Below are 27,440 nucleotides of genomic sequence, written 5' to 3'. Positions count from 1 at the left end.
TATACGGCATTTTTAATATGGCAATTACTTAGTAGACGATTAAACCATGAAGCAGAAATGCATTACTAACATATTCGACGATTGAAAATGTAATGGTAAATTATAACAACTGATCTATAAACAACATTCGCATATTAAATGAAATAAAACAAGAATCAAAAGGTAAATTCAGTAACGAAACCGTACTAAACACAAATGACCTTATAAGTAACATATGAAGTACATTTATATTTAATTAACTATACCATGCGGAGTCAGAAACAAGGAGTTTTAGAGATTGATATAAGTGAGTACCAATCCCCTCCCAGAATAAAGATACAGATAGGCTAAACCAAGGCAAACTGTATGACGTCATTTTATTTATTTAACGTTTAAAGAAGGGATAATATGTGTCTGCAGTATTAGGTTTAAAGTCCACCGACATCTAGGAATGCATTATAGTAAGATACGCTTAATATATATCGCTACAGACATAACACATAACTAAGTCCTTTACGTGGTCTGTTGTAACCAATGAAAAACTAGTTTTCTTTACAATTTAAGACAAAACAATACTGCAATATATACCGAACCGGTAAAGAAATTCACAGGAATTTCTTTATTAAACCTTGGAACGAAATGATTATCATCATTTCAAGCAAAAGTGATATGTTACGGAAAGGGTAAATCTCACCCCTCCAACGTTGCATGTACGTTTAAAGATAAAGAGTACTTTCAGTGACCGCACTGGGTTAAAAATTCTAAACCGACCTGTCTATGATTGCAGTTTTATTGCAAGTTGTGAGCATGTAAAAGCTTGTAAAAATATTGATTTCAAAATGAAGACTGTGCGTCCGGTCAATAGTGCAAGACTTCACCGCTCAATTGGGCTTACACACTTACATTCTTTTTGTTAATATACCCTTTCCTATTCTTCCAGACGGTCTTAACAGTGCACCACATACCACAAAATATTAATAAAACTTTAGTCCATGATAACAGGTGATAAAAACTATATCATTTGTTTTCCATTAAAACACGCATGCATACAATTTCAATTACAAACAATATCCATCAAACAACTTAGTGCAAATAAACTAAATGAGCATGCGCTATTCATTATTTTGATATTGGTTGCGGATCGTCTCAATATCTCTTATTAACTAAATATTTTTTCGGCGAATTTATAATTGGATTCATGTTATAAATGTTGTTATATATTTGAGCTCAAAACTAGATACCATGCCATACAACTCATATACACTAATATACACTTAAACACATTAAAATATGCAGACATATAACTTAACATTTTGTAAATATATATAATCGCATCTTTCAAATAATTACTTACATTTTTCAATCAAAAGCATTTAATAAACAAATTAAAATACATTTGTGTAAAAGCGTGCATTACAAAACTAAGAAATGGTGATACAGAGCTACTCATTAAATTTATATTGAAAACAAATTCAAATACAAATCTACAATATAAATAATATGCAATGTGTATGTGACTTATTTCTGCACGCTCCTAGCATTCTAAAGTAATTCATAACATTTACAGGAATGTATCGTTCCACCGTATTGATACCTGCCTGATATAACGTTGCCTGATATTTTTTTATATCATGGTCAACAGGAAGTTCTTTTATCAGTCAATGAAAGGAGGTCATATTACTCGGAATCAACTATAAAGTAATCATTTTAAGTAAATTCGAATCAATTTAAACAAAACAAACAAATTGATACCAAGATGTTATATATTTTAAACACAAAATGCAACAGAAACTGCAAAAACCACTCTTTTTACAAATATTAAGTGCGCGTGCTCATGACGTCATTATTAACACGTCAAACGAAAAAAGCCATATTATATCCGCTAAAAGAAGCTTTTTAGCGATTTTTTTTCCATTATTTATTCAAAATCGTTGCCGTAGAGGTATGATAAACAGAAAAACAGGTTATTGCCTGATCGTTTTGTAATATATCAGGCTCGGCACGAATAAAATAACTGCTCGGCAAGCCTCGCCGTTATATTATTAAGCCTTGCCTGATATTTTACAAAAAGATCAGGAAGTAACCTGTTATTCTCTCTATATCAATTAATTTTTATAGACATCATTTCTGATATCAGCTTGATTTTTGTTCACGTCTTTCTTGTCCAACATCGCCATTGTAATTCACATTTCAATTCCAATCATGGAGAGAGGGGGTCGTTGCCGGGAACTGTTAAAAATTGCTCCTCAAACTTGTCAAAGGCTTTGCGCAATCTTTCTGCTTTATCCCTGCAAAATTTGACAATATATAGAAAACATTTTATTTACTAGCAAAGTTCAATATTTGTCTGTCTGTTGAAAAAAATAATACAGGTATCTTTGTGGACTATTTCATTCTACAAAAATGACAGCTGCAGCAAACATTTGCGCATTGCATATCATGTACTTTGCACTATGCACGACGAATGAAACACGGTTGAACAACCCCGTGGTAACATGTACTCGTTTAGATGTGGCTGCTTTCAATGAAGCTGGATAAATGTGCTGAAAAAGTATTCGGATAATAATAATATGGATAGATAATATACTTTTTGGGGGGAATCATCATTATATGTATTAGTCACCGTACATTTACTAAACATACTGATAACGTGTTTAGTAATCTGCGAGTAAATATCGTTGGAAGGAATGTAAACGCTACATTACAATTTATTATTTAGGACTTATCAGGCCTTGACACATGAACTGTGCACAGATCGTCCTAGATGAACTTGTAAGGCATGCATGCTCCCTTGAGCCTCAATGTCTAACGTAGACTTTGCTTAGGCCAAACAAAACAGTCGATTGTTTCCTATGACATCGCAAACGAAATTAGGGTAGGTCGGCAAAAATTGTATCGTTATTTTTTTGTGATAAAGGTGTTATATCGTACTGTGTAATATACCATGAAAGGTATACTCACGATACTAATTAGTAAATTTGGATAATATAATCCAATGAAGCGAAACTGACCGAACAGTCAATCTGGCATACCCGTAAACTTCAAGGTCGCCATAAAATCAAGGGTCGGCCGGGATAATAGCGAATAATGTGGCCAAATACTACTACTACTACTACTACTACTACTACTACTACTACTACTACTACTACTACTACTACTACTACTACTACTACTACTACTACTACTACTACTACAACTACTACTACTATTACTAGTACTACTACTACTACTACTAACTACTAACCATATGTCACCTAATCAGTCAAGCAAGTAACTATACCTGAAAACACCATATCCTATTTCCCACCCCTAAAATTACAATAAACAGATAATCTGTCAGTCATTCAGAGCTGATGAGGGTACTGATAATCGAGGGGTAGATAAGGCTATTACTGATAGGGTTGCGTAGAAATAAGGCTGTAGTATAGAATACTTAAATAAATATTTTAATTTGTCATGCTTTACAATTTAATATTTAATTAATTAATGTAGAACTGTAACTCATGTTCAAATTTTAATAATGCTGGGCAATTTTATTAAATTATTAATTAAATATACATTTTATTTACTAACTACTACTACTACTACTACTTATACTACTTTACTACTATTACTACTACTACTACTACTACTACTACTACTACTACTACTACTACTACTACTACTACTACTACTACTACTACTACAACTACTACTACTACGACTACTACTACTACTACTACTACTAAACTACTACTACTCCTACTACTACTACTACTACTACTACTACTACTACTACTACTACTAGTACTACTACTACTACTACTCCTACTACTACTACTACTACTACTACTACTACTACTACTACTACTACTACTACTACTACTACTACTACTTCTTCTACTACTACTACTACTACTACTACTACTATTTCTACTACTTCTACTACTACTACTACTACTACTACTACTACTACTACTACTACTACTACTACTACTACTACTACTACTACTACTCCTACTACTACTACTACTACTACTACTACTACTACTACTTCTACTTCTACTACTACTACTACTACTACTACTATTAATAATATTTATAATAATAATAATAATTATTATTATTATTATTTTATTATTATTATTATTATTATTATTATTATTATTATTATTATTATTATTATTATTATTATCATTATTATTTTTATTATTTTTATTATTATCACAATTATTATGATTATTAAAATTACTATGGTAATTAATAGGAGTAGAGCTGCATAATAGGATGTTGTTCTTCTACCGTTGTTTTAATGATCAACTATATAGCGGTTTTGGTTATACAAAAACGCTGATCCTTCAATCCTTTCGTTCTTGTGTCTTTTCGTCGTTCTCTCCGTCTCGAAAAGAGATTTAAAACTATACAAAAACATTTTAATCAAAAGGTGAATTTAACACAACAATTTAAACAAAGAACACAATTTGCAATAAGACTATTCTTTGGGTCTCTAATTGTTTAATTGCATATAAAAAGTAGTTATTTTCTTGATATTTGGTATTATCTTTTATGTCCAAATGCTAACTAAGATTATTTTTAGCCATCGTATTGAAGATAAGAAAGCCTTTTTCTTGTATACAAGTATGTTCTTTTCATTTTCTAGGATAAGGATATCAGTTATGTTAATGCTTGTGCTCCCGAATAGTATTGTTTGAAGAGAAATTTCAGTATATTTTTGTACATAATGTGACCCCCAAAAAGCAATAACATTACTGAAAAAAAATCTTTTTTTAAGATTACACTGACAAAAGGGACATACTTGTCATAAACCATGTCCATTTAGTATAACAAGAAGTGGTTCCTAAGGCTAAGATGCATTGAATAATTCTTGTCTTGAACCAGTGTATGCACGACTGAAATGCTTTACATAGCTTTAGTAGAAAAACATTAAATAATATTATCTCACACATTTCTTTTGAATTTGCGCTATCGTTTAAGATGAAATTTTGTCAACAAAAATAGACGCGCTCGTACTACGGACGAAGACTTCAGATAAATGTCGATCAGAAAATGCTTATCACAAGCAATGTGTGCTCTTGTGAGTAAAGCAAGATCATATGAAGCTTTTAAAAAAAGATTTTATAAATAATTTCACAAATTAAATTGAGCCCACTCATTAGATCATGAACTAAGTTTGGTTTCTTATCAGATAGTACAAAATATATATGTTGCTAATTTAAAATCGATGTATGGAAATCAAACTCCTGTAAAGTGTTCAATTTTGAGATGTATTGTTATTTATACCGAAAGTTTCAGTTATTACGATTAAATCATCAATCACTGATATTCACTGGAAACACATCAGATAAAGGTATGCGAATGGCTTGATTAACATGGCACAACTAGAAAATAATGCGAAATCATTCTCGAAAAACACTACAAAAACGCATTAAAACAACTAATTATAAGACGGAGTTTACAAACAATCCATTGACACCTGTGAGCGAAACGAAACTCCAGTTGCATCAACAGTAGATCACCACGATGTCATTTATTTAAGGCCACCTTACAAAAACACCTATTAAGAGACATCTCAGCATTACAAATATATCTCAATATCTAGATACGAATTCAGAAAGAAACCGCTTTCTTGTTTGTACATATTTAATTACTTAAATGTATTGTCAATTACTCCAAAGACCATGCGTGAGGTTCGGCTATTAGCTTAGCTATGACTAGTTAGCTATGGTTTTGTGGTTTGTTTTGCATTGGTCAATTGTCATAAAAGGATCTGTATTTTAAATTCGATTTCTCTACAGCTGGTGTTAGCAAAGTTACACATGATTATATGCACAAACATAGTTTCGCTCTATACATGTACGTAAGACATAAACATTAACGATGTTTTATATATTTGGAGAAAAAGTATTAAACTTAATACTTAGGTCATGTAAGAAGTTGAATTTAACATAAAATGAGGGTAATTAGATGTTTTGTAGTTTTATTTTTACGAAAAATAATCTTGTTTCATACAGATATACCAGTATGCTTCAGCCTTCAAGTTGGTGGCAGTCCAATCGAGCTCGAGCTGTTTAATGGTAATGTCCTGCTGTTCCACCTCCTTCTTAAGAGTTTCTTCTATGCTGTGCGCCTCCTTGCATAGCTCGTCAAATGTCGAAATTAACACTCTGTAAAATTTGTAATTACCATAGTGTATGAGAGCCGTTGCTACTTATTTTAAAACTGTTTAGTGTACATAGATAAAGTTAAGCTCATTATTTTCGAATTCATATTACAATAGTTTCTGATTGTGTATGTTGTTTCGTATAGATGCATGCATTTGTTTTAAGAATCACAACACATGTATGAGATATTAACTCGATATATACTATTGGGTACTAAAACTGATTTATTAGTAATGTTTCTGTTGATGACACATATGACTGGAAGCTGCTATTCGAAGAATGAACCCGAATTATGGAGTCTAAAATGTTAATATTACGTTAACTCTTAAGGAAGATTTAAAACGATGCACGTAATTGAACTACACAAAGTCAGTTCAATCTATGTTCCCTTTTTAATAACATAATGTAACAGTATATAAACAGCATCCAACTCATGTGATTGTCAATCAATACGGTAAAGAATTGAACAATGCCCAACACTAATGATGTAAAACAGACAAACATGAATGTTTTATTGATGTATGTCTTACATAACATGAAGTATTTATATTGTAAATGTATGCATTATAACAAATTATAAGACATCTATCAACATTAATGATACCGAAAGTTCATAAATAGACCAAAAATATGTTACTTATACAAAACATTTTCAAACTTTATAGTTAAACATACCGTTCTACTTGTTCGCTGCAGATTGTGCTGTAACTGGCGACAATGGATCTCAGCTTTGTGCTCACGTATTCAACGTATCGGGCCTTAAAATCTTGTTCTTTCTTTACTAGTTGGTAGTATTTGTAAACGGGCAGACCGCTGATAAAAGTTAACAAACCTACCACGACAAACTTCCGCGGCAACTGCAAAGGTTAATTACACCAGACTTGAAATACTTATATTCGTGTCTGACACCTATAGTTTGGCTTAACTGAGTATAAATCTCAAAGAGATAGTACGAAGCTTCTAACTTGTTGATATCAACGTTCGACTCAAAACAAAATAAAAATGGTTGGTGATATAAATACATTTCTTTATTTTTTTCCGTAAATATTTTTCTCATTTGAATGACTAAATACATTCAAATTCTTCGCGTATTGATAATTTATCATTGATACAATTTAAACTATTTATTTTCTTCGTCTTTAATACCATCATATAATAATCAATTAAATGTTGACAGTGACACAATCTCTTAATTCAGTCACTTTCAAGCAAGATGTACCTTAGTTTCGTCCACTTATACATATTTTGGTCTCTTATTTAAACGTACATATCACATCATCATATCTTTATTTTTTTCAATTGTCCGAGAATCGCAACGGAAAGGCAATTACCATTAAAACAGTGTTTGTTTCCAATAACACGACTTCCCGTATTATTGTATTATTGTATTATTGTATGTATTATTGTATGTATTATTGTATGTATTATTGTATGTATTATTGTATGTATGTATGTATGTATGTATGTATGTATGTATGTATGTATGTATGTATGTATGTATGTATGTATGTATGTATGTATGTATGTATGTATGTATGTATGTATGTATGTATGTATGTATGTATGTATGTATGTATGTATGTATGTATGTATGTATGTATGTATGTATGTATGTATGTATGTATGTATGTATGTATGTATGTATTTATGTATGTATGTAAGTAAGTATGTAAGTAAGTAAGTAAGTAAGTATGTATGTATGTATGTACGTATGTATGTATGTATGTATGTATGCATGTATGCATGTATGCATGTATGCATGTATGCATGTATGCATGTATGTATGTATGCATGTATGTATGTATGTATGTATGTATGTATGTATGTATGTATGTATGTATGTATGTATGTATGTATGTATGTATGTATGTATGTATGTATGTATGTATGTATGTATGTATGTATGTATGTATGTATGTATGTATGTATGTATGTATGTATGTATGTATGTATGTATGTATGTATGTATGTATGTATGTATGTATGTATGTATGTATGTATGTATGTATGTGTATGTATGTATGTATGTATGTATGTATGTATGTATGTATGTATGTATGTATGTATGTATGTATGTATGTATGTATGTATGTATGTATGTATGTATGTATGTATGTCTGTATGTATGTCTGTCTGTATGTATGTATGTATGTATGTATGTATGTCTGTATGTATGTATGTATGTATGTATGTATGTATGTCTGTATGTATGTATGTATGTATGTATGTATGTATGTATGTATGTATGTATGTCTGTATGTCTGTATGTATGTATGTATGTATGTCTGTATGTCTGTATGTATGTATGTATGTATGTATGTATGTATGTATGTATGTATGTATGTATGTATGTATGTATGTATGCTCGGAACCATTCAAATCTCTACCCGTACGAAATTATTCGACAAACGCAATTAATTGCATTTCAATTAGAACTATGCATTTTATGCATTACATTTCACGCGCACATGCATTAAACATGCGTTTGATTTTATAGTTGATCATATAACTTGATTCAATGTTTTATTAACGGTGTAGTTATGTTTTTTTATAGAAAAAATCTTTATATTGTACTTTATTGGTAAAATGATGATGTCGTTAAAAGATGACTATATATTTAAAGTTTAATAACGATCTTAAAAGGTTTGTTGGAATATAAGGACGTTTCATTATAAATTCCCTAACTAGCATGTTAACAAGAAAAAGTGAATGAAATTCGGTTCAAAGAAGTTTGACTGTTTCAACATTTGTTCTAAAGCTGTCAGAACATTAGGAACTAGGAAATTTAATTTATTCAACCTATGGTACTGGAACCATTGTAGAAACGAATGATTCTTAAGATACAATATATAAGGTACAATGGGACGAAATGTGGTTTTTGAACAATACTTTTGTGCGTGTATACATTCATTGAATTAGAATTAGATAATTTAATTGTTGATGCAAACATTTAAAAGACGCCGTGTCCTTAAGTTATATATACTTAACGGGAAAGGAGATTTCAGATACAAAGCTCAATAAAAGATTGACATCTTAACAAGACACTTGTAAAAGAGAATTGGTCAATTATTTGTTTCATTGGTATTTTTTCCGTATGATTGCTAATTGTTTTATATTATAAGTAGTATATATACTTAATACAGTCCTTTGGCTGGAATACTAAAAATACATCGATGTAAAAAAGGTACATACATGTTTAAAACGAGAATATGGATTAAAGCAAAACCTTACAAGAAGAGCCAACGCCACTGTGACTGACGCCCCTATAGCTACGTAAATCCATTCGTCCAGAGGGATGTCGAAATGGAAGGCAAACTTCTTCAATAACTCGGAAAACAGGTTTCCAGAGCCAAAACCGTTAAACTCGGAAAACATGTCTCGAGAGCCAAACCCGTTTGGGACAGCGAAGTTATTGTCATGCCATTGCATCACTTTGTGGAATTTCGTTTGATATTCTTCTGGGAAATTTTTGGCAACCATTTTGTCTGAAGCAACACAGGTATGAAGTTAGCATAAAAAGTTCAGAAGTTAATTCCTATTTTGTTAGTAAAACATGTAATCATATAATTGAACACTGGCTTTGAATTATGTTAAATCTAATTAGTCTAAATTCTATATGCACATACAAATTATAAAAAAAACGTTCTATATAGAGTTATGCGGTCCTTATTTTAACGGATTTACTTTTCATATTTAGTGGCATAGGTATTGATCACAAATATTTCTGTGTGTACATTATGTGAGAGGAAAATATAGACGTGTTTAAGAAAACATTTATAAAACCGTGTGAAACCGCTCTGGGTTACTTTATTCTAGTATAGAGTACTGAACAATGCTCATAGACGATTTACATATATATAATCATGTTTAGATATTCGACGTTGTAGAGAATCCAACGTTAGCAATTGTTAACATAGTTAATGATAGCTGCATTTTCACAACGTCTTTAAACAAACTCTATGCTTGCATGAGTGACACTTGTGAAAGTAATACGTTTCAACAGTTTTTGCCTAAGCCCATATATACAGACAGCATGGTTAATAATCGATTCTGACTTGGTTAGCAATTTCAATTAGTTTTCACACAAAAGACATTAAAGTAGTGTCTTTTTGTATGCTGTGTAATCGCCCTTGATTATTCATAGTAAACATTTACTGTACTGTTACTGTAGCGACTGACAGTCGGAACTTGTCAGTCAGTCAGTCAGTCTGAATTTAGTTTGAAACTATGGCGAACCGATTGGGGCTGAGTCAGGCTAAACCTTTACCTCATTACATCACGAAACAATACTAAACATTACGGTACACGAATGAATATTACAAAATTGTCATATGTATAAATAAATATATATATATATATATATATATATATATATATATATATATATATATATATATATATATATATATATATATATAAATAAATATATATATATGAAATGCCCTCATACTGCATCAAGAATGACACACATTTAACTGACATAAAACTATCACAGTTCAAATACCAATTAACTTATAAAGCGTGCGTCTCGAATTCAATGCATGCTTAACCGTCACAATAAAACATTACAACTAGTGCGTACAGTTAATCGGCTGGAACTTGATATTGATTAATTCCAAAATGCCAGAGCAGTGAATAAGCTGCTTGAAAGACGTAAACGTTATCAGTAAGATAAAGCAGTAGGACGCAGTGGTCGCCATAATGCGCACACAATTGAATGCTGGTCAAATATCGAGATTGTCAAATTACTCCTTTTGAACACGGATATCACGGACACCAGGTCATTGCCGGTATAAAGACATGGACAAAATTAAAATTCCCAAGCGCGTTAATATGGACTCCTGCGATGAAAAACAACAGGGATTTTATATGAAACGTGACTTTCCTTAGAAGGTCGGGACTGTGTCCTGGCAGGATACAATTATAAAACTTTTAAGACATGTAAACATTTTCCAAATATGTGGGTATTAAACGCTACACTATGGACTCATGACTAATTATTCAAATTTTTATTTGCCTTGTATGGACTGGAAATATAAGTATTTTCTCTCATAAATACTATAACTATAGTTGTATAACAATATTGCCAAATATGTTACTGTTTATGTAAAACATTTACATTTATAAGAATGTGGTGTTCTTAGCACGTTTATACATCGCAAGTCTTTTTGACTCTTTTCCAAAATAAGTGTTAATTTCTTTTATTTGATTCAGATGAATTTATTATTTATTATTGTGTTGAATGTTCAAGATCTCTAATATTGGTGGTAAAAAATTACCTTTACGTGTTTAGGTAATCAGCAAATCCGGCATAAGTTATGTTTAACACATTGTCGATATCATGTTACGACTTTAAAAACAATGGCAATAACATAGCAGTAGACCATTGTAAGAAAGGCCAACAGCCATTGCGTAAAAATACTTTTTATTTCCTGCATGGTGGTTTCTAACGTGGACTGAATGGTACCCGTTCAACAGTTTATTGTTTTATATACAAAATATAAAACCGCTCCGCCATGTTTACGGAGACATGTTTTTATAAATTGCAGTATAAAAAAGCTTTCAAATACTAATTATCACGTATACTATTATTGAACAAGTGATAATGGGATTCCTTTTTTCTTTTCAGGAAATGTCGTCTGAATAAAACTGTCGACGATAGACGTGTGACCACTAAAACATTTAAGATAGGGCTGTCGATGCACACTGTATTATTTGAACAAGGAAATGATATTTGGCTGACTGAAATATAGAAATTGAAAGATAAATCACAGATTTCATTAATTATAAACATGTTATAAACAGTCACATTTGTCTTGTTATCTTGAGGTATTATAATAAAACCTCAAAACAAAGGTGCTTTCACGCTTTTATCGACAAAAAATAGTTTTATACTATGTAAAGTAGACACACCAATACTCGCATTATATCAGTACAATAAAGTTTAATACCCTATACTTAAATCGATTACCTGTCATTTCCTGCATGGTGGTTTTTTGCGCGGACTTTTGGGCTTCAGTGCAGCGCAATTCCACATTGCGACTAAGGCTTATTTGGACGTGTGTACTCAAGTCCTGGCAGAAAAAGTACCCAATAAACATGATGCTGGCACATGGAAAATAGTTCGGCCATTATTTAAAATTTATAGTAATAAAACATGTGAAATTAATATTTGATCTTGTCTATATGCAAAACACAATATCGGTTACGTGTTGTTATCATAAATCGTACTATACCCACGAAAAAAAAAACAAATGAACGGATGTCATGGATTTATATCTGAATAATCTTGTATTGTCAAGAAAGAATATTTAGAGATATTAATAGAATGCAAATTTATTGCAACCATCCGCTAGTCTTTTATTTAAGACAAATAAAAACAAAAATGTCTTCACAAAACTAACAGTACACAAAAAACTTCAAAAAAGTGATTTAAAAAGAGGTCATCCCCTTGAAACATTTAATGCATAGCGTTGAGGTTTTAACTCGTGAATTATACGTCAATTCTAATAAGCTCGTACAACGATAGGGCAATTATTGGATATTTGTACATTCAAAAGACAAAGGGACAAAATCTTGAGCAGATATATAATATATATTAAAGATTCTATAAGGTTAAAATGAAGTCAATATAATTGCCTTCTAAAATACTGCATTTATGTGCATTGGAAACACAAACATTAAACTGCAATATAATGACTCCCTTCACAGAATCCATTATATCATTTCAGACCTATTTTGATGTAATGCCTTGCTTCTGAATATATATGCATTTAATAAACCTCAAATACATTCTGAAGTCATACAACCAGCATATTTAATTCTCGACATACCTGTGTATACGTGTTCAGTGAATTTTGGTCGTCCGGGAACGGTCTATTAAACGCTTCCACAAGTTTGGGTAGGCGATTGATTTCATCCGTTAATATTTTGGCGATCTAAACAAAGTAAGATGCGTGTGTCGGGTAACTAGACAACTAGACAACATATTTTGCAAAATGTGTCAAATCATCACACTTGTTAAATACTTTTTAAAAGTGTGAAAAATCTTAAGCACTTGGCAAGGAGCTTCACAGTAGTCTTATTTGACCGTGATTCTACATTTAAACCTGACATAAGGTTTAAGAACCTCGAATAAGGAGTCTTCTTCGCAATTCTAAAACTGACGAACCGGTGAAAAACTTCCCTATGCATATAGTGGTCAAAAAAAGATTAACACTGCAGGATCCAAACATTATTCTCATAAACTGGAATGTTTACAACGCTTTTAGTGACAATAAAACATCATTTAAGTGTGTACAGCCATGCGTCTGACTAGGAATACCTGTTTAATGGTCAATATAAAATAATTAAGTGAAAATAATTTGCGCTCTTATGTACAAGTATAACATCCCATTCAAATACCTCGGTATAGACGCCCGCAACGGTTTTAGTAATCGTGTATATGAATTCACAGGTGAACAGGTGGAGTTGTGGAGTTGTTTTGCCATGAAGTCCAGGTGTTTTGCCATCTCATCCCGATCGAATCTCATACGATCACTTCAACACAACAAATGTATTTGTTTCCTTATTTGTTGTTTTCACAAGTAAAACATAATTTCATTCATTCAAATCACAGTGGGTTTTATGCACACTAACACAATTTCGTTAATATAAATTTTTGATTCATATGATAGATTAGAATGGCTTAATGAATAATTGCAACAAATGACGCCAAAATTATTTCTTTTTTAATCTTTTCTAACATTTCGCGTCGGTCCCTATGTTCAGATTTGCTCTGAAGCGCTCTACAAACTGTGCAAACTGTGCACGGCTGAATTCAATAATCACATAATCACTCTGAAAAATATAAAAAAAAGGGTTTGCTTACATATGTTGCCGACTGCTTTTGAGAATGTCTTTTACCAAGGCACAATTCTCCGTCGTGATGCTCTTGCCGAGATTATTGTTCCGCTCAAACTTCGTTTTTACAGCAGTCTTTGACATACACTCCTGCAGTAACACATTACACATCAAACTACAGACAGACAAAATCACTGTTAATCAAAATGTATGTACATTAATATGTATAATTCAACCATTTGGCATCTAACATTATGTAATTTCCGACTTCGATATATATTTATGCATAGTATGATGATAATTAGACGATGTCAACTTATAATTACACTTAATAAAAAGAAGAAAGTCATGAAATATAAAAAAAAAGAATCTTGGTCGCTCATGTGTATGCGCTATTGAAAGACTGGACAATAAAGACAGAATGCATTTATAACTTGCTCAACTCATTATGAACCTTTAAAATTTGATTAATATGTGTTAACTATCATTTATCATATAATAGATGTCGAGCAGTCTAATTGCAACTAAAACATCCATTGATTGAATTACAATATATATCTTGATTAAGGAATCGAACAGCATTTATTTCATTTCAAAAGTATTGGAACTGTCGAATCCGGTCCAGTATCAAATCGAAAAGTAATTAATGAGCCTGTATTTGAAACAAATAAGTTGTTTTTCGTGCTTATATTACCTCCAATGCTCTTTCAAAATTGCAAAAACTGATGTGCCTTTCTTGTAGCCCCGGGAGTTGAGCTTCTAAGCAAAATACATAAATTAACAATTAACAGCTATAAGAAATTGCCAAAGCATTTAAATTTAATGTTATTACCATAAAACAGCAGCTCTTTACTCACGAATTGCGGATCAATTGTGGAGCAATCAAAACGATAACTTGCTAAGGTGCCAGAGTGTGTTCTAATAAGGAGTGTGCTTGCATCTATAATTTTGGACGCGAAGGAGAACAATCAATAATTATTTCACGAATTAAGTGAAGGGATGATGATCAGCCTATCAAACAACTATACAACAAATCATAAGGAACTTGACAAAAGTCGTATTTTGTTGGATTGGCATGTGGTGTTTGAAAGTTAAGCAGTGATTCTGAATTCAACAAATCATTATGCAAAGCTAGCTAATCCTGTCATCAAGCATATTAAACACAAAATGAAACAAAGTTGCAAATTGCTTGACTGTTTCCTTACTTGCACGTTCTTCGCCTTTCTCGACGAGACGCGTAGTTAGCGCCTCTTTCGCAGAGACAAAGAAAATCCGTTCGAGCCCTTTGGCCCGATCCATTCCGTTCAGCTCTTGACACAGAAATTCGAGGTGTCGGTCGATGTGTTGTTCTCGCACCTCCGCTACGTCATCTTCGAATACGGATTGGTCCCAGCGGTTGAGAAGGACGAAGATATTGGGGCTAGAAAGACGCTCGATGACCTTGTGGAAGAAATTCTTCTCCTAGAAACAGGGAAAGCGGAAGTACCGATGAATAATCAGAGTATCCATGGGTGTTTTATGTTTTGGATAGCTATCTCAGTTAGCTTCTGGAAGAATGCCCTCTTCCTAGAAACTTGTTAAATTAAGTCTTATCAAAAACACCAGTAGTCAGTAAAATAGAGGGATAACAAAATGCCATAAAATTATCGGATTAGCAATTCTTAAAACCAGGCGCTATTCGAGTACGAATGAAATATACTGAACAAAACCAAACTTCTTTTCAATATACGCATAATGAACATACAACTGTATAATCAAGAGAAAATATGTTTTTATTGTTTACAGCTATACCTCGTTTTGTGGTTTGTGAATGTAACGTCATTCTTAAAGTTTTACAAAGACTGTTCAACTGGGTATATCAACAACCGGGTAAAATGTAAGACATTTAAAGTATTTTACTTCATGCATTATGATAAAATTATCTTACCTTGTTCAAGATAAAAAACATAATAGTAATAGTTTTTTTGTTTCATATATAACAGTTAAATATAATTTTTATTAGGTTGCCTACTACACGGAAACTTCAGCAAATCAACGAGGGAGTGAATAATAAATATTCATCTATTCGCGCTTACTTGACAAGAAAATCTTATCGACGACTAAACACAACTTTTTTTGGCGTTGCAAAGGATTGAGAAAGTAAATGGCCCCTGTGAAGCCAATATTTTTACTCATTCGTCATATGTTTTGTTTAATGTTCGTTTTTCTAGAACAGTTCACATTTTAGGCGGGTTCATAACAAGCATTCGTCAAATCAATAATTCGATTCAGTCACGAAGTCAACCGTTCGAAATAGCAAGTATGTTCCATAAGTTAAGTAAATGTGCTTTCAAGTTAATTACAATTGTTGTAGAAATATCGCATATTACGAATTGTTTACTGAAACTTGTAGGTTTCATGCAGATTATTGGTGCGTGTAAGAAGGCTACTAAGAAATTTGTCAGTTAAAACGCTTCGTTTACAAACATTGGGCATTGTGTTATTTTTGTTCTTTAAATTTATTCAAATTGTCATTTTAGGTCATAATGTAGCTTAAGGAATTTAAATTTCTTAAAACATTCGGGTAATATCACCTTTGTGCTACATTCCCGAACGGTGTTCAAGTATTATAGGAAAATGCAATATTGTGGTCAAAATGGAAACACTATAACCGTTTTTATCCGCATTTCAACTCTTAAGTGCTTCTGTAAAATACAGACTATGCATAATATTTTGCATGGAGAGATCCTTGGTTCGATTACCGCGGCAGGTTAACATTTTATCAATGTTTTGGTTAAATAAATTATTTATTTTAGAATAATAAAAGAGTAAAGTGTAAATGAAGTTAAAGAATGAATACGGCCATTACTTTCCAACTTTAAATCCCCCCTGTCTTATACATTATAGAAACGTACTTAAAATTCCGAGATTTAGGTGAGTAATTCCTTCCTGATGTGAATGTACTATGTAAGCATATTGTGTGTTTTACCATATGATTTTATAAAGAAAACTGATTTAGTTGAGCAAAGAAGAACACGCGTTTTCACAATCGTTATATTCAACAATCTAATTCTGAATATCAACTCTTATAGGTGAGCACTATAAAGTAAGCGATGTGAACTAGTTCAGGCACGATTGCTTTCGTTTACGAATGATGTTACCAATTTTTATTCATAAATGTTAGCAGCTTGTGATAGTTGAATATATACATACGATATGTATCATATTTTTATGCAACATCTCAACTAAACGATGGTCATGGCATATGCATAAACATAAGTGAAACATTGGTTCCCTTGTAAGTGAAGCTGGAACTTAACATTTGTTTGCGATAAAAATGTTTACTGTAAGGCCATATCATACAAATCAGTCATTGTATTTTCCATCTGGCGTATTATTTATTTATTTTTAAAACGACTAAGTACTTGAGATTTGTAATTGTTTGATTTATTATGGGAGATAATGACTCGAGTGTACTTATTTTTCTATTTATGACACTTGGTTCATGTAATGTTGCACGTGTAATGCATTTATTATGCCACGACTGCGCATTTACGTTGGAGACGCTGACATGATATTTTAAAGTGTTATCGGATACCCATCCGATAACAGTTTTAAGCTCCGCCCATCAATATCCGTTTTAAAACTCCGCCCATATTTGGTTTACTCAATGATTTTTTTAGCGTTCCATGTTTTAGCCCCGCCCATTCTGAGAACTACTTTTTGTAGGCGTGGTATGTCGCTTCTTTGATTTAAATGGAGACAAACAGCGATTAATATTTTATTCAGAAGTTAGAACATTAATAAACAATAAGTTGTTTTTTTTTTAAACAAAACTAACACTTTATTAAGTATATATCTATAGGGAAATATAAATTAAATGAGCATTAATCAATGGAAAAAAATTAAACAAATACAAAGGTGCACCGCTACCATTCATTGGCTGCAGATGAACACAATTTAAAACAGTAATGATAAACATTTAAAACGTAACACAAATATACTTAACACGTTTTAAATAAAATATGACAGATTTGATCAGTTAAAGAAGAATTTATGACAAATATTCACTAAACATCTCGTCTAAGATTATATAAAAAAAATAACTAATTCTTTACAAATGCTTTCCTTTTTTGTGTCATTCATATAAAAAGCAAGGCAAACAGGTGAATAGCATACACAATGAATTAACATTGACAAAGTAAAATAATTAATACTTGATTGAGATGCTTTGCTAATGCCTGCCATGCCTAATAATACATTACAATTTCAATTCTTAAGTGTCTCAAATCAAACTTTCACAAAAAAAATGATTCTATCTCCACAACCAAACAGGAAATTTGTGTGGTCAACCTGAAAATAAAATAAAGATTCCTTTAGAAAAAAATACATCATCAAACATTCATTGCATAACTGCTTTAACCCTTTCAGTGCTGGAACCGAATTTTGAAGGCCTTTGCAAACAGTTTGGATCCAGATGAGACGCCACAAAACGTGGCGTCTCATCTGGATCCAAACTGTTTGCTATTCTGATATTAATCTTTGAAAAAAATGAAGAAAATGCTTATTTTACAAATTCAGCAGACGACATTTTAGCAGACGACAAATTTCCCAGCATGCAAAGGGTTAAAAATAAAAATCCAGATATATAATTTGTATTTAAATTGAAACTTTATAAATATAGTGACATATAGATTTATAACATGTTCAGATAAAACAATTACATAAATACTCTCAAACATAAATTTGTCGACAAAAAAGTATTACCTTTCCGACAAATTAATTAGATGGGTTGATGTGAAGCTGTGCCGGGATGCAGTTGGGGGGGGGAATATCTCGAGTTGGTTGAGAGGCAGAGAAAGACTCTGACAAGTGCAACTGACGAGGGTAGAACTGTGCCGCCAAGAATTTTGGTAGATATCATCACCCATGGAATGTGTGGTCGCAACTTTCTGCCATTAAAAGAAAAACATTTCATATTATAATAAAATAAAACAAATCCAACAGGAGATAACATTTCAAAATAGAGTGTTTTAATAACATTTTTATGGCACAACTTAAAAAAATTACAACTTTAATAGACACAATATTATTAATACAAAATGATATAAAAATAATTAAGAATTTCTTTTAACTTAAAATTTTTTTATTATGGACTCGGGTCTTTTTTTGCTTATTAAGGGAATAGGTGTTTGTTTTCCTAATTTGAGAAATTTGCGACTCAAATTTTCATAATTTAAAGAAGTTCGGGACTCAAATTTTCACAATTTAAAAAAAGTTTGCAACTCATTTTTTCACAATGTTGATCTGTGGGCGACACAATTTTGAACAGTTTTCGACACATGTTTTCAAAAAAGTTGCACAGCGCGCAACTCATTTGTTCACAGTTTTCAACAGTGAAATTTTTTATGAACCGTGCGTGACTCAATTTGTTCAAAATTTTGAACAGTGTGCAACTCATTTTTTTAAATTGTGAACAGTGCGCGACTCATTTTTCTACCATGTTGAATAAACAGTGCGCGACTCCTTTTTTTTCCAAATTTTGAACAGTGCCAACTTATTTTTACAAATATTGAACAATGTGCAACTCATGTGTTTTCACAATTTGAAGAGTTTGTGACTTATTTTTTTGTAATTTTGAATGAACAGTGCCCCACAAAATTGTCCCCCATTTTTGAACAGTGTGCAAATGATTGTTCCAAATTTTGTACAGCGCGTGATATGATTTTTTCACAATTTTGAACAGTGCGCAACTCATTTTTCCACAATTTTGAATGAACAGTGCATGACTTATTTTTTTGCAAAAATTTGAACAGTGAGCAACTCATTTTACAAATTTTGTACAGCGCGTGGCTCATTTTTTCAAAATTTTATTTATGAAAAGTGTGCGACTCATTTTTCCACAATTTTGAAATCATAATGAACAGTGGGTAACTAATGTTTCCCACAATTTTGAACAGTGCGATACTCATTTTTTCAAATTTTGGTACAGTGCGTGTCTCATTTTTTCACAATTTCGAACAGTGCGCAACTCATTTTTCCACAATTTTGAATAAACAGTTCGCGACAGTAGAACAACTGGCACTGATCATTGGTTCATCAGCATGAGAATGGGTGTTAAAAAATGGCACAAATAATGAAACATGTGTGTTTAAGCATGCATACATAACAACGAAACTTACCAACCACTCGGCCTGGAAACATATGGTGCAGAAGCTGCGGGATTCAGCATGCTCTCCCACTGATATTATGCAGATCAGTGGTCAAACTGGCAGTCAACTTATGTTTGGATTTCCCAATTGTGAAGATATTAACCTCAGGCTCAGCAATCTCCAAACACAAACATGTTCATTTATTGTCACTCAAACAGCAATTAATCCATCATGTCACCCTGACAGTCTCAAAACACGATGCAAAACCAAAGCATTTTCGTTTCGTCTAACACACAGCTGGTAACGTCGCTGAATATTGCACAAAAGCAGCTTTATTATGAAGTTCCAGCGACTCGAAATACACGTTCCCCACCCATTTTGACTTCGCACGTGAAGGCCTGTTTTTGGGGGAAAACTGTGAACATCTCACAACTAAACGTATATTACGGAGATGGACAAGTTGAAAAATAAATCACTCTCATCACTTCCAAATTGCGCACTACGTTGAAATCCCGTTCCATTTGATTATTGTATTTATTGTTTGAAATTTTCACTCTACACATTCGCTTTGAAAATAGCGGTTGGTGTGTACTCTTGGAAGTACATGTCGGATGTGTTATTGTAAAAAATATTGGTATTGTGTTTTTAGTGCAGAAATTGTTCTTTTAAGTTTCGATTTCTCGCTTCAGTTTTTGTATTATGTGCGTTTAATTTTGATTGATTGTTGCTTACTTTCGAACTATTTTTTATGTGTAAATATATATGCATAGACGCTAGCGGATGTAATCAGGTTGCTACTTATTTGCATATTTATCAATGAATTTAGCGGTTGTTTGTTTTTGTTTGTTTTGTGAATATTTTCTTATTTACTTTAAAATGTGGCATAATAAATAGAATATATGGTTGGTGACTTTTGATATCATGTGATATAAGACTCGTCCAATATGGTGTGTGAAAAGGCTCGGCAAGCCTCGCCTTTTCCTACGCCATATCAGACTCGTCTTATATCACATGATATCAAAAGTCACCAACCATGTATTCTCTATATATAAAATCGCGGCTGTATGTGGTCAATGCTAACTAACACTCGTGTGCTCAGTATTAGGAAAGGTTATCTATCAAATCAGTTAAATCAGTTAAAGCCCGCTATTTCTTTTGTCTGACCGTTCCAGGACGGTGACCCCTGTTTTAATCGTATTTTCATGTTTTGGTTAGGTTTGATAAGCATTTCGGTCATTTAAAACCCATTATGTATTGCATTTACTGTTCCATGGCGTTTGACACAGTTGTATCCTTTTTGCTTTATGTTAAATGACGTTTATGTAATCAATTTGTTATATGTCAAAACGCCTCTGTGGTCAATAGTATATATGTATTGGTATTTTTTGACGAAAAAGCACTTCTGTATATCGCCCGACATTATATTTTAGTTAAGTTGTATGTCACCTTAATACATCTAAGCAACAACAACACTTTAACGGTAGGATATTTATTTTGTAATGATACGACACTGTCATATCTTGGCAATGTTTTTAATTGATAAATTATGTTTAAAACTCGCCACAAGTTTATCCAAGTTCTTGCATGATGTCTCTAATTTTTTATGTATCACTCATTTTGCCTATGTTGTTATTATTGTTACAGCAGCAGTATTTATCTAAACAAGGATGTTCAACATACACAATTGAAGACGACTGAATTAGAATAGAGCTTCTGTGTTGAACCCATGTGCAAGGACCGAGATGAAATATTGCTAAACTGTCGCATTTTACCAAAACTCAACTGTCAAGTTGAGCCACGGTTCAACCACCGAGTTGAACAAACGCTTAATTTTTTTTTTGAACAACAGCCTAACAGATATGTTAGATTATTGTTAAACCAAAAAGCTGTACCTCTATGCACATACTCGTCTGATAAAAGGTCCAATGGTTATGAGTCCCAGCAGCAAAAACCATTGTACGGAATATGCCACTTGTTTATTATTTAAATATTAATATTTTGTAAAGTACCTTATCCATCACAACGAAATTTTTATTACACTCTCATTCTTGTTCAAGTCAGAAAATAACAATTATCATGCCCTGTTATTTAAATTAAGATAATCCATTACTTCAAATATGAACATTTCCTTCTGTCAATATATATTGCATGCAGCAGGTTTCATCGAATATAATTGTTCTTATAAATACCAATATGCTTTGGTCGCGCTCTGTAGTCTGTGTTTAAACAAATCCGTCCAGTTTTAATGTGATTTTTAATTCTAACACGGCACGTGCCAAATCTAATATCAACTAAGAAGAAAATCGTCAAGTAACTAAACAAATTATGCCGATACATTTTCCACCAGCGTAATAATCCTGTATTTTATGAATGAAAGTCACTGAGGGCGGAGATCTAATCGATTGAACAGCCGAAAGTTATTTTTATGGGCGGAACTTCACATAAAATAGTACACACGAAAAATATGATACATTGTAAAAATCTTTAGTAAAAACCGTGTTAGAATCGAAATAATTCGTGTACCTTATTGTTTGTTGTCAAAAAAATCACGGCCGGAAGTTTAGATGCGTGGTTTCAAATTACTCGTGCTTCGCACTCGTGATTTATTCCATACGCATCTAAACTTCCGGCCGAGCATTATTCGACAACAAACTGTAAAGTACACGAATTATTTCTTAAATATTATGCTTGGTTCGGTAATAATTTTGGTATACTTTGTTTTTGTAGAACAAATAGTTCCCTGGGTGGATGATTGCGCGTTCCAAAAGATGTTTAAACTTCAGTTGGTAAACCATCAGATGAAGGTTATTTGTTGTTATTAATTAATTTAAGCTAAATGGTGTTAACGTTTCTGACACGAATCTCTTATATTAAGAATGCGCATAGTAGTTGTCACATGTGTTTCAATAGTTTGGTTAGGAATGGTATTGATTCCACCTCAAAATGTTTATGATTTATCATCATTCCGCGGTAGATAGTTGTGTAATCAATCGAATATTTATGTCCTTTCAATATTTAGTAAATAAATATTGATAAGTAATAAACTTATATTTTAGATTTTCAATAACAAACATTCGGCCTTCTATTATTTCATATTATTTCTATTATTTCGGGTATATTATTATTGTTAAATTGCTATAAGGATGTATAAAGATGCCAATCTCTATACTGTTTGTTTCATTTTTATTGTAAATATATTTCCCAGGCCATTCCATAACATGCGTTTTGGTTATGATTATTTTCTTTTAACATAATATGGCATAGTTTCATTTTTTGATCGACTTGACTATTTGCAATGTGTTTATTTTATTGTTTAAAAGGTGAACATTGGAAGTTGTTATAATGTAGCGTTTTCCCCAGGAGAGCAAATGGGCATGGCGCAGTACATTCAAAACGGGCTTTTTAAACGCGCAGTTTAAGCAAAAAAAGCAAAATGTTTCGCGAAAACATGATTTTTGGAGGAACATTCAATCACATAAGATGCAGTTGTGGAAAAACATGATAATATAAACAATCACACTTAATAGTAATTGATGTATTTAACTTACTTGTATCAATATTTATATATATATAGAGAGAGAGAGAAAGAGAGAGAGAGAGAGAGAGAGAGAGAGAGAGAGAGAGAGAGAGAGAGAGAGAGAGAGAGAGAGAGAGAGAGAGAGAGAGAGAGAGAGAGAGAGATTTACCTTTCATTTAAGTTCAATGCTGTTTCCGTAAACTGTATAGCTTGACAAACATTATAAAGTAAAATATACACATGAATCTGATTATGCACATATCAACTAACATATAAATGAAACTATGTGTGTCTTATCCAATTTTCCAACGATAATCTTGTCAGATGTGTTAATGTTGCAACTAAACTGAACGCCAATAGGCAAAAACTCGTTTCCGTCACATACATCCACTGAGTTGATTACTGATGAATGTGTTGTTTGTATCGAAAACGTTTTATGCATCGTTAATTATCACAGGCATTTCATTAATCCCCCTAACTGTATGATGACTATCATTTATTCGATTATTTTTCATTTTTGCAAAGAGGAACGATTTATTTTCCATATTGTCCGCCATATTGTTAAAATAATGTATGCGACACAGCAACATAAAATTGTATATGCCCACGTAACTCGCAATTAATACTTTGGTTAATTAGTAGAGGGTAAAATAATTGTTTAAATAGTTACTGAACTTAAAGACCATAACGATAACGATACATCTTTTTAAAAATTAAACAACGTGCAAAAATATATGTTTTGATATTACTGTATTATGCATGAAATGTACAATTTCCACGAGGATTACACTCGGTTTTCAACACAAATACCGTTAGTAACTGTTCATGATTTAATTGTGGAGGAGAACACATCACGGACCGATTAGTGTGCTTGGTACTTATGGACTGATATTTACATGGGGTCACTCACGCATGGCTAATTCACAACCGCGCGCATCTTCGCTGCCATGGGGCCATACTCGGATACTATTCGGCTAAGACGTTGTTCAAGGGGCAATAAAGATGTTATCAATAAGGGTGCGTGGCGGGTTTTGCCTTTGAAAAGTGCAACGTGGCGCACCAGAACGGCGGCGTGGCGCACAACGCAAAAAGGTTTTGATTAGAATTCCAGATTTGGGAATACATGTAGATAGTCAAACTTTTTAGACCCAAACAAAAGGGTATAATAAATGCTTTTAAAATATGTCTGTTAAATTATTATAAGTACAGTTAAGTTGTACCATTGAAACGATAACATCTTTTCGAAATTCCTGTAACAATAAAAGTTATCTTGTAGCATGTTATGATTTAACGTACGTGCTTAAATATCTGAACGTTATTTTGTTTTGTGAAATTTGCTAATTTAAAAGGGCACGATTCCGAAAAGGCATGTCCTTTCTCCGTATACGTTAAAAACAGAATGCATACGTTCTACATAAGTACTGACAGAAACTAAATATAATCCAACAGCAAATTAACATTTTAATCTAAAGGGGAAATAAATAATGTAACATGTAACAAATAATATATGTTGTTCCTCAATTTGTTGTAGTGATGTCCCTGTTTAATATGGGTTAATCATTAAAAACCTGCATCCATTAGAAGTTGAACAATACTGTAAATGTATCTTTAATAAATTGCACTTTTGTCGCAGGTATGTTTATGAAGGTTTTCCGTTTTCGTTTTACTATCGCGTCATCCATGTTTATATTTGGAAGTTTAACAATAAAATAATATTTCTAAATATATATGATATATATAACACATTTGAGCATTTCATCTATATTTCTTCGATATTTTGAGTGCCATATTTACTGTCAATATTCTTCCTTACAACGCAATACCGCTTGGTATTAGGCAAATTAAAATGCACATCAATGAACAAAAGCACCTTCATAGTTCCGTGTGCGCAAATACGGACATTCACACAAAAAAGACACGCACATGCACTCACATCCATTTCCACGTACAAACAGTTCATTGTTTTACAATTGTCAAAGTAATCCCAATTAAAAGGTGATAATAAAAAGTATGTAGAAATATGTTTTTAATATATGAATGAAATTAATGAAATAGAAAGTTTAAATAGGAAGCAAGTGGGCTTTAAACGAATGGTTCTGATATACCGGGACATACAATTATATATGTGTTAATTTTATTGTAAACATGTTTGTTATTTCGCATTTAAAATTATATTTTTAGTTGTAATAATGGCTTCTCTAACTTTTGATTTCATTATATGAAAAACAGCTATACAGCAAGTCAAACGACCGACGTACATGGTACAAATTTTCCCATTTGCATTGATCAAAATAAATGTTTGGTAAGTATCTTCGAAAAGGTCATTAGTGAACATAATGAAAAAAACACACATACATGTGCCATATATTTACAGATACACAATATTTATTTAAAAAAGCATCGTATATAAATAGTTTTAAGTTTGGATGTAGAAGCTGCAAAAAATAGGATTTTTACATCAATTATACTACTACACTTTTCACTTAGTTGCAGACAGGAATCATTTAAATATGTTGCATTGACAATCTGCTTACACTTTATTAATCGCAAAGTTTTGCATGACCGACCGAAGGACTTCCGACAATAAAAAAATAAATAAATCAGTATACACCTTCTTCCATGAATGAGACATCATGACAGCGATTGATTTAAGTTTGAAATAACGAGTTTTTTTATCGCGCAGTGTTAAGCGTTTAAAAATGACAAAATGAACGAATTACCGTCTGTGTAAGAGTAGCCACTGCGTCGGACACGAGAACAAACACATCGGCATCCAGGCAGAACTTGTCCAACCATAGATTTAGTTCAGTAGTCACGCCTATCCCAGGACTGGAAAGCACATGTAACATAATAAAATACAAATTGAAAAAGGAGATAACATTAATTCTTTGGAACTGTAATAATAATGTCATATACAGGTATGCTAGCTTTAGCATTTAAAACACATACAGCCAACAGACGGGAGAGAAAACGCAAATGTAATGGCGAGGGTTACTCTTGTTAGTGCCATTTACTTAAAACCGAAACACATGATAGTGGCAACACTTTTTGGCCGCAAGAGCCCCTATTGGCGCCCGTCAAACGACGAAAGCTTACTTGGTTTGGACACGTGACCACGCACGACTCTCTGTGCAAGACTGTTGTCCAGGGCACGCTAGAGGCAAGTCGAGGTCAGAGGAAAAGCTGGATGGACAATGTAAAAGAGTGGACATACCTTCCCATGGATGATTTACTTTCGGCAGCACACAACATACCTAACTGTAGGAGGATTTCTGTATTTTCGTTCTTCATTTTCAACGGCCAAACCGGTCAACGGATTAATGATGATGATAAGGGACATGTGGTTAAATATTTGTAGTTTTAAATCAAATATTGGTATTTTTCTTAGTTGGTTAAACCGTGCCCATTTAGTCGAATTGCCCAAGACCCAGGGGTCACGTGATTTATAAATACCTGCTAAGAAAACTTTAAAAAATGTTTTTCACTGTAATCACAAGTTCTAGCTTTTATATCTGGCATGTAAGCTCAGATATTGATAATGTAGAAAATTTGTTAAAAACAAACACTTAAAATAGACTTATAACAAATAACTGTTTGTAATCGCATTGTCTACAGCTGGCGTCCTAGAGCTTGGATATGTGCTATGTTACATCACGCTATGGTCCTGTAAATGTTTAAATGATATCAATGGGGTCGAATTGGATAACTTCCGAAAAGTCACATGATAAATTGTGTCGCACGATGATTTAACAAATCTTCTTATTTGAAGCCACACGGCCCATAGTTTTGATCTTTGATAAGTGATATCAC

At 32.4% G+C, this 27,440-nt stretch overlaps 1 protein-coding gene across 1 annotated transcript in view; it reads right to left on the bottom strand.

The window, feature by feature from the left end:
- Positions 1-342: 342 nt before the first annotated feature.
- The window catches only part of LOC127840592 (mitofusin-1-like), a 74,987-nt gene continuing 47,889 nt past the window's right edge, over positions 343-27,440 (bottom strand). The window contains exons 7-18 of the mRNA XM_052369001.1: positions 26,351-26,459; positions 15,188-15,443; positions 14,677-14,741; positions 14,011-14,132; positions 13,545-13,679; positions 13,242-13,302; positions 12,974-13,078; positions 12,112-12,214; positions 9,372-9,625; positions 6,816-6,997; positions 5,997-6,143; positions 343-2,267 (exon numbers count right to left, since the gene is read on the bottom strand). Of these exons, the coding sequence (XP_052224961.1) occupies positions 2,180-2,267; positions 5,997-6,143; positions 6,816-6,997; positions 9,372-9,625; positions 12,112-12,214; positions 12,974-13,078; positions 13,242-13,302; positions 13,545-13,679; positions 14,011-14,132; positions 14,677-14,741; positions 15,188-15,443; positions 26,351-26,459 (1,627 nt within the window). The 3' untranslated portion in view covers positions 343-2,179. The remainder of the gene's footprint in view (positions 2,268-5,996; positions 6,144-6,815; positions 6,998-9,371; positions 9,626-12,111; positions 12,215-12,973; positions 13,079-13,241; positions 13,303-13,544; positions 13,680-14,010; positions 14,133-14,676; positions 14,742-15,187; positions 15,444-26,350; positions 26,460-27,440) is intronic.

The sequence above is a fragment of the Dreissena polymorpha genome, chromosome 8 (assembly GCF_020536995.1).
Source record: "Dreissena polymorpha isolate Duluth1 chromosome 8, UMN_Dpol_1.0, whole genome shotgun sequence".
Classification (NCBI taxonomy): domain Eukaryota; kingdom Metazoa; phylum Mollusca; class Bivalvia; order Myida; family Dreissenidae; genus Dreissena; species Dreissena polymorpha.
This window is presented reverse-complemented; position numbering and strand designations above follow the sequence as displayed.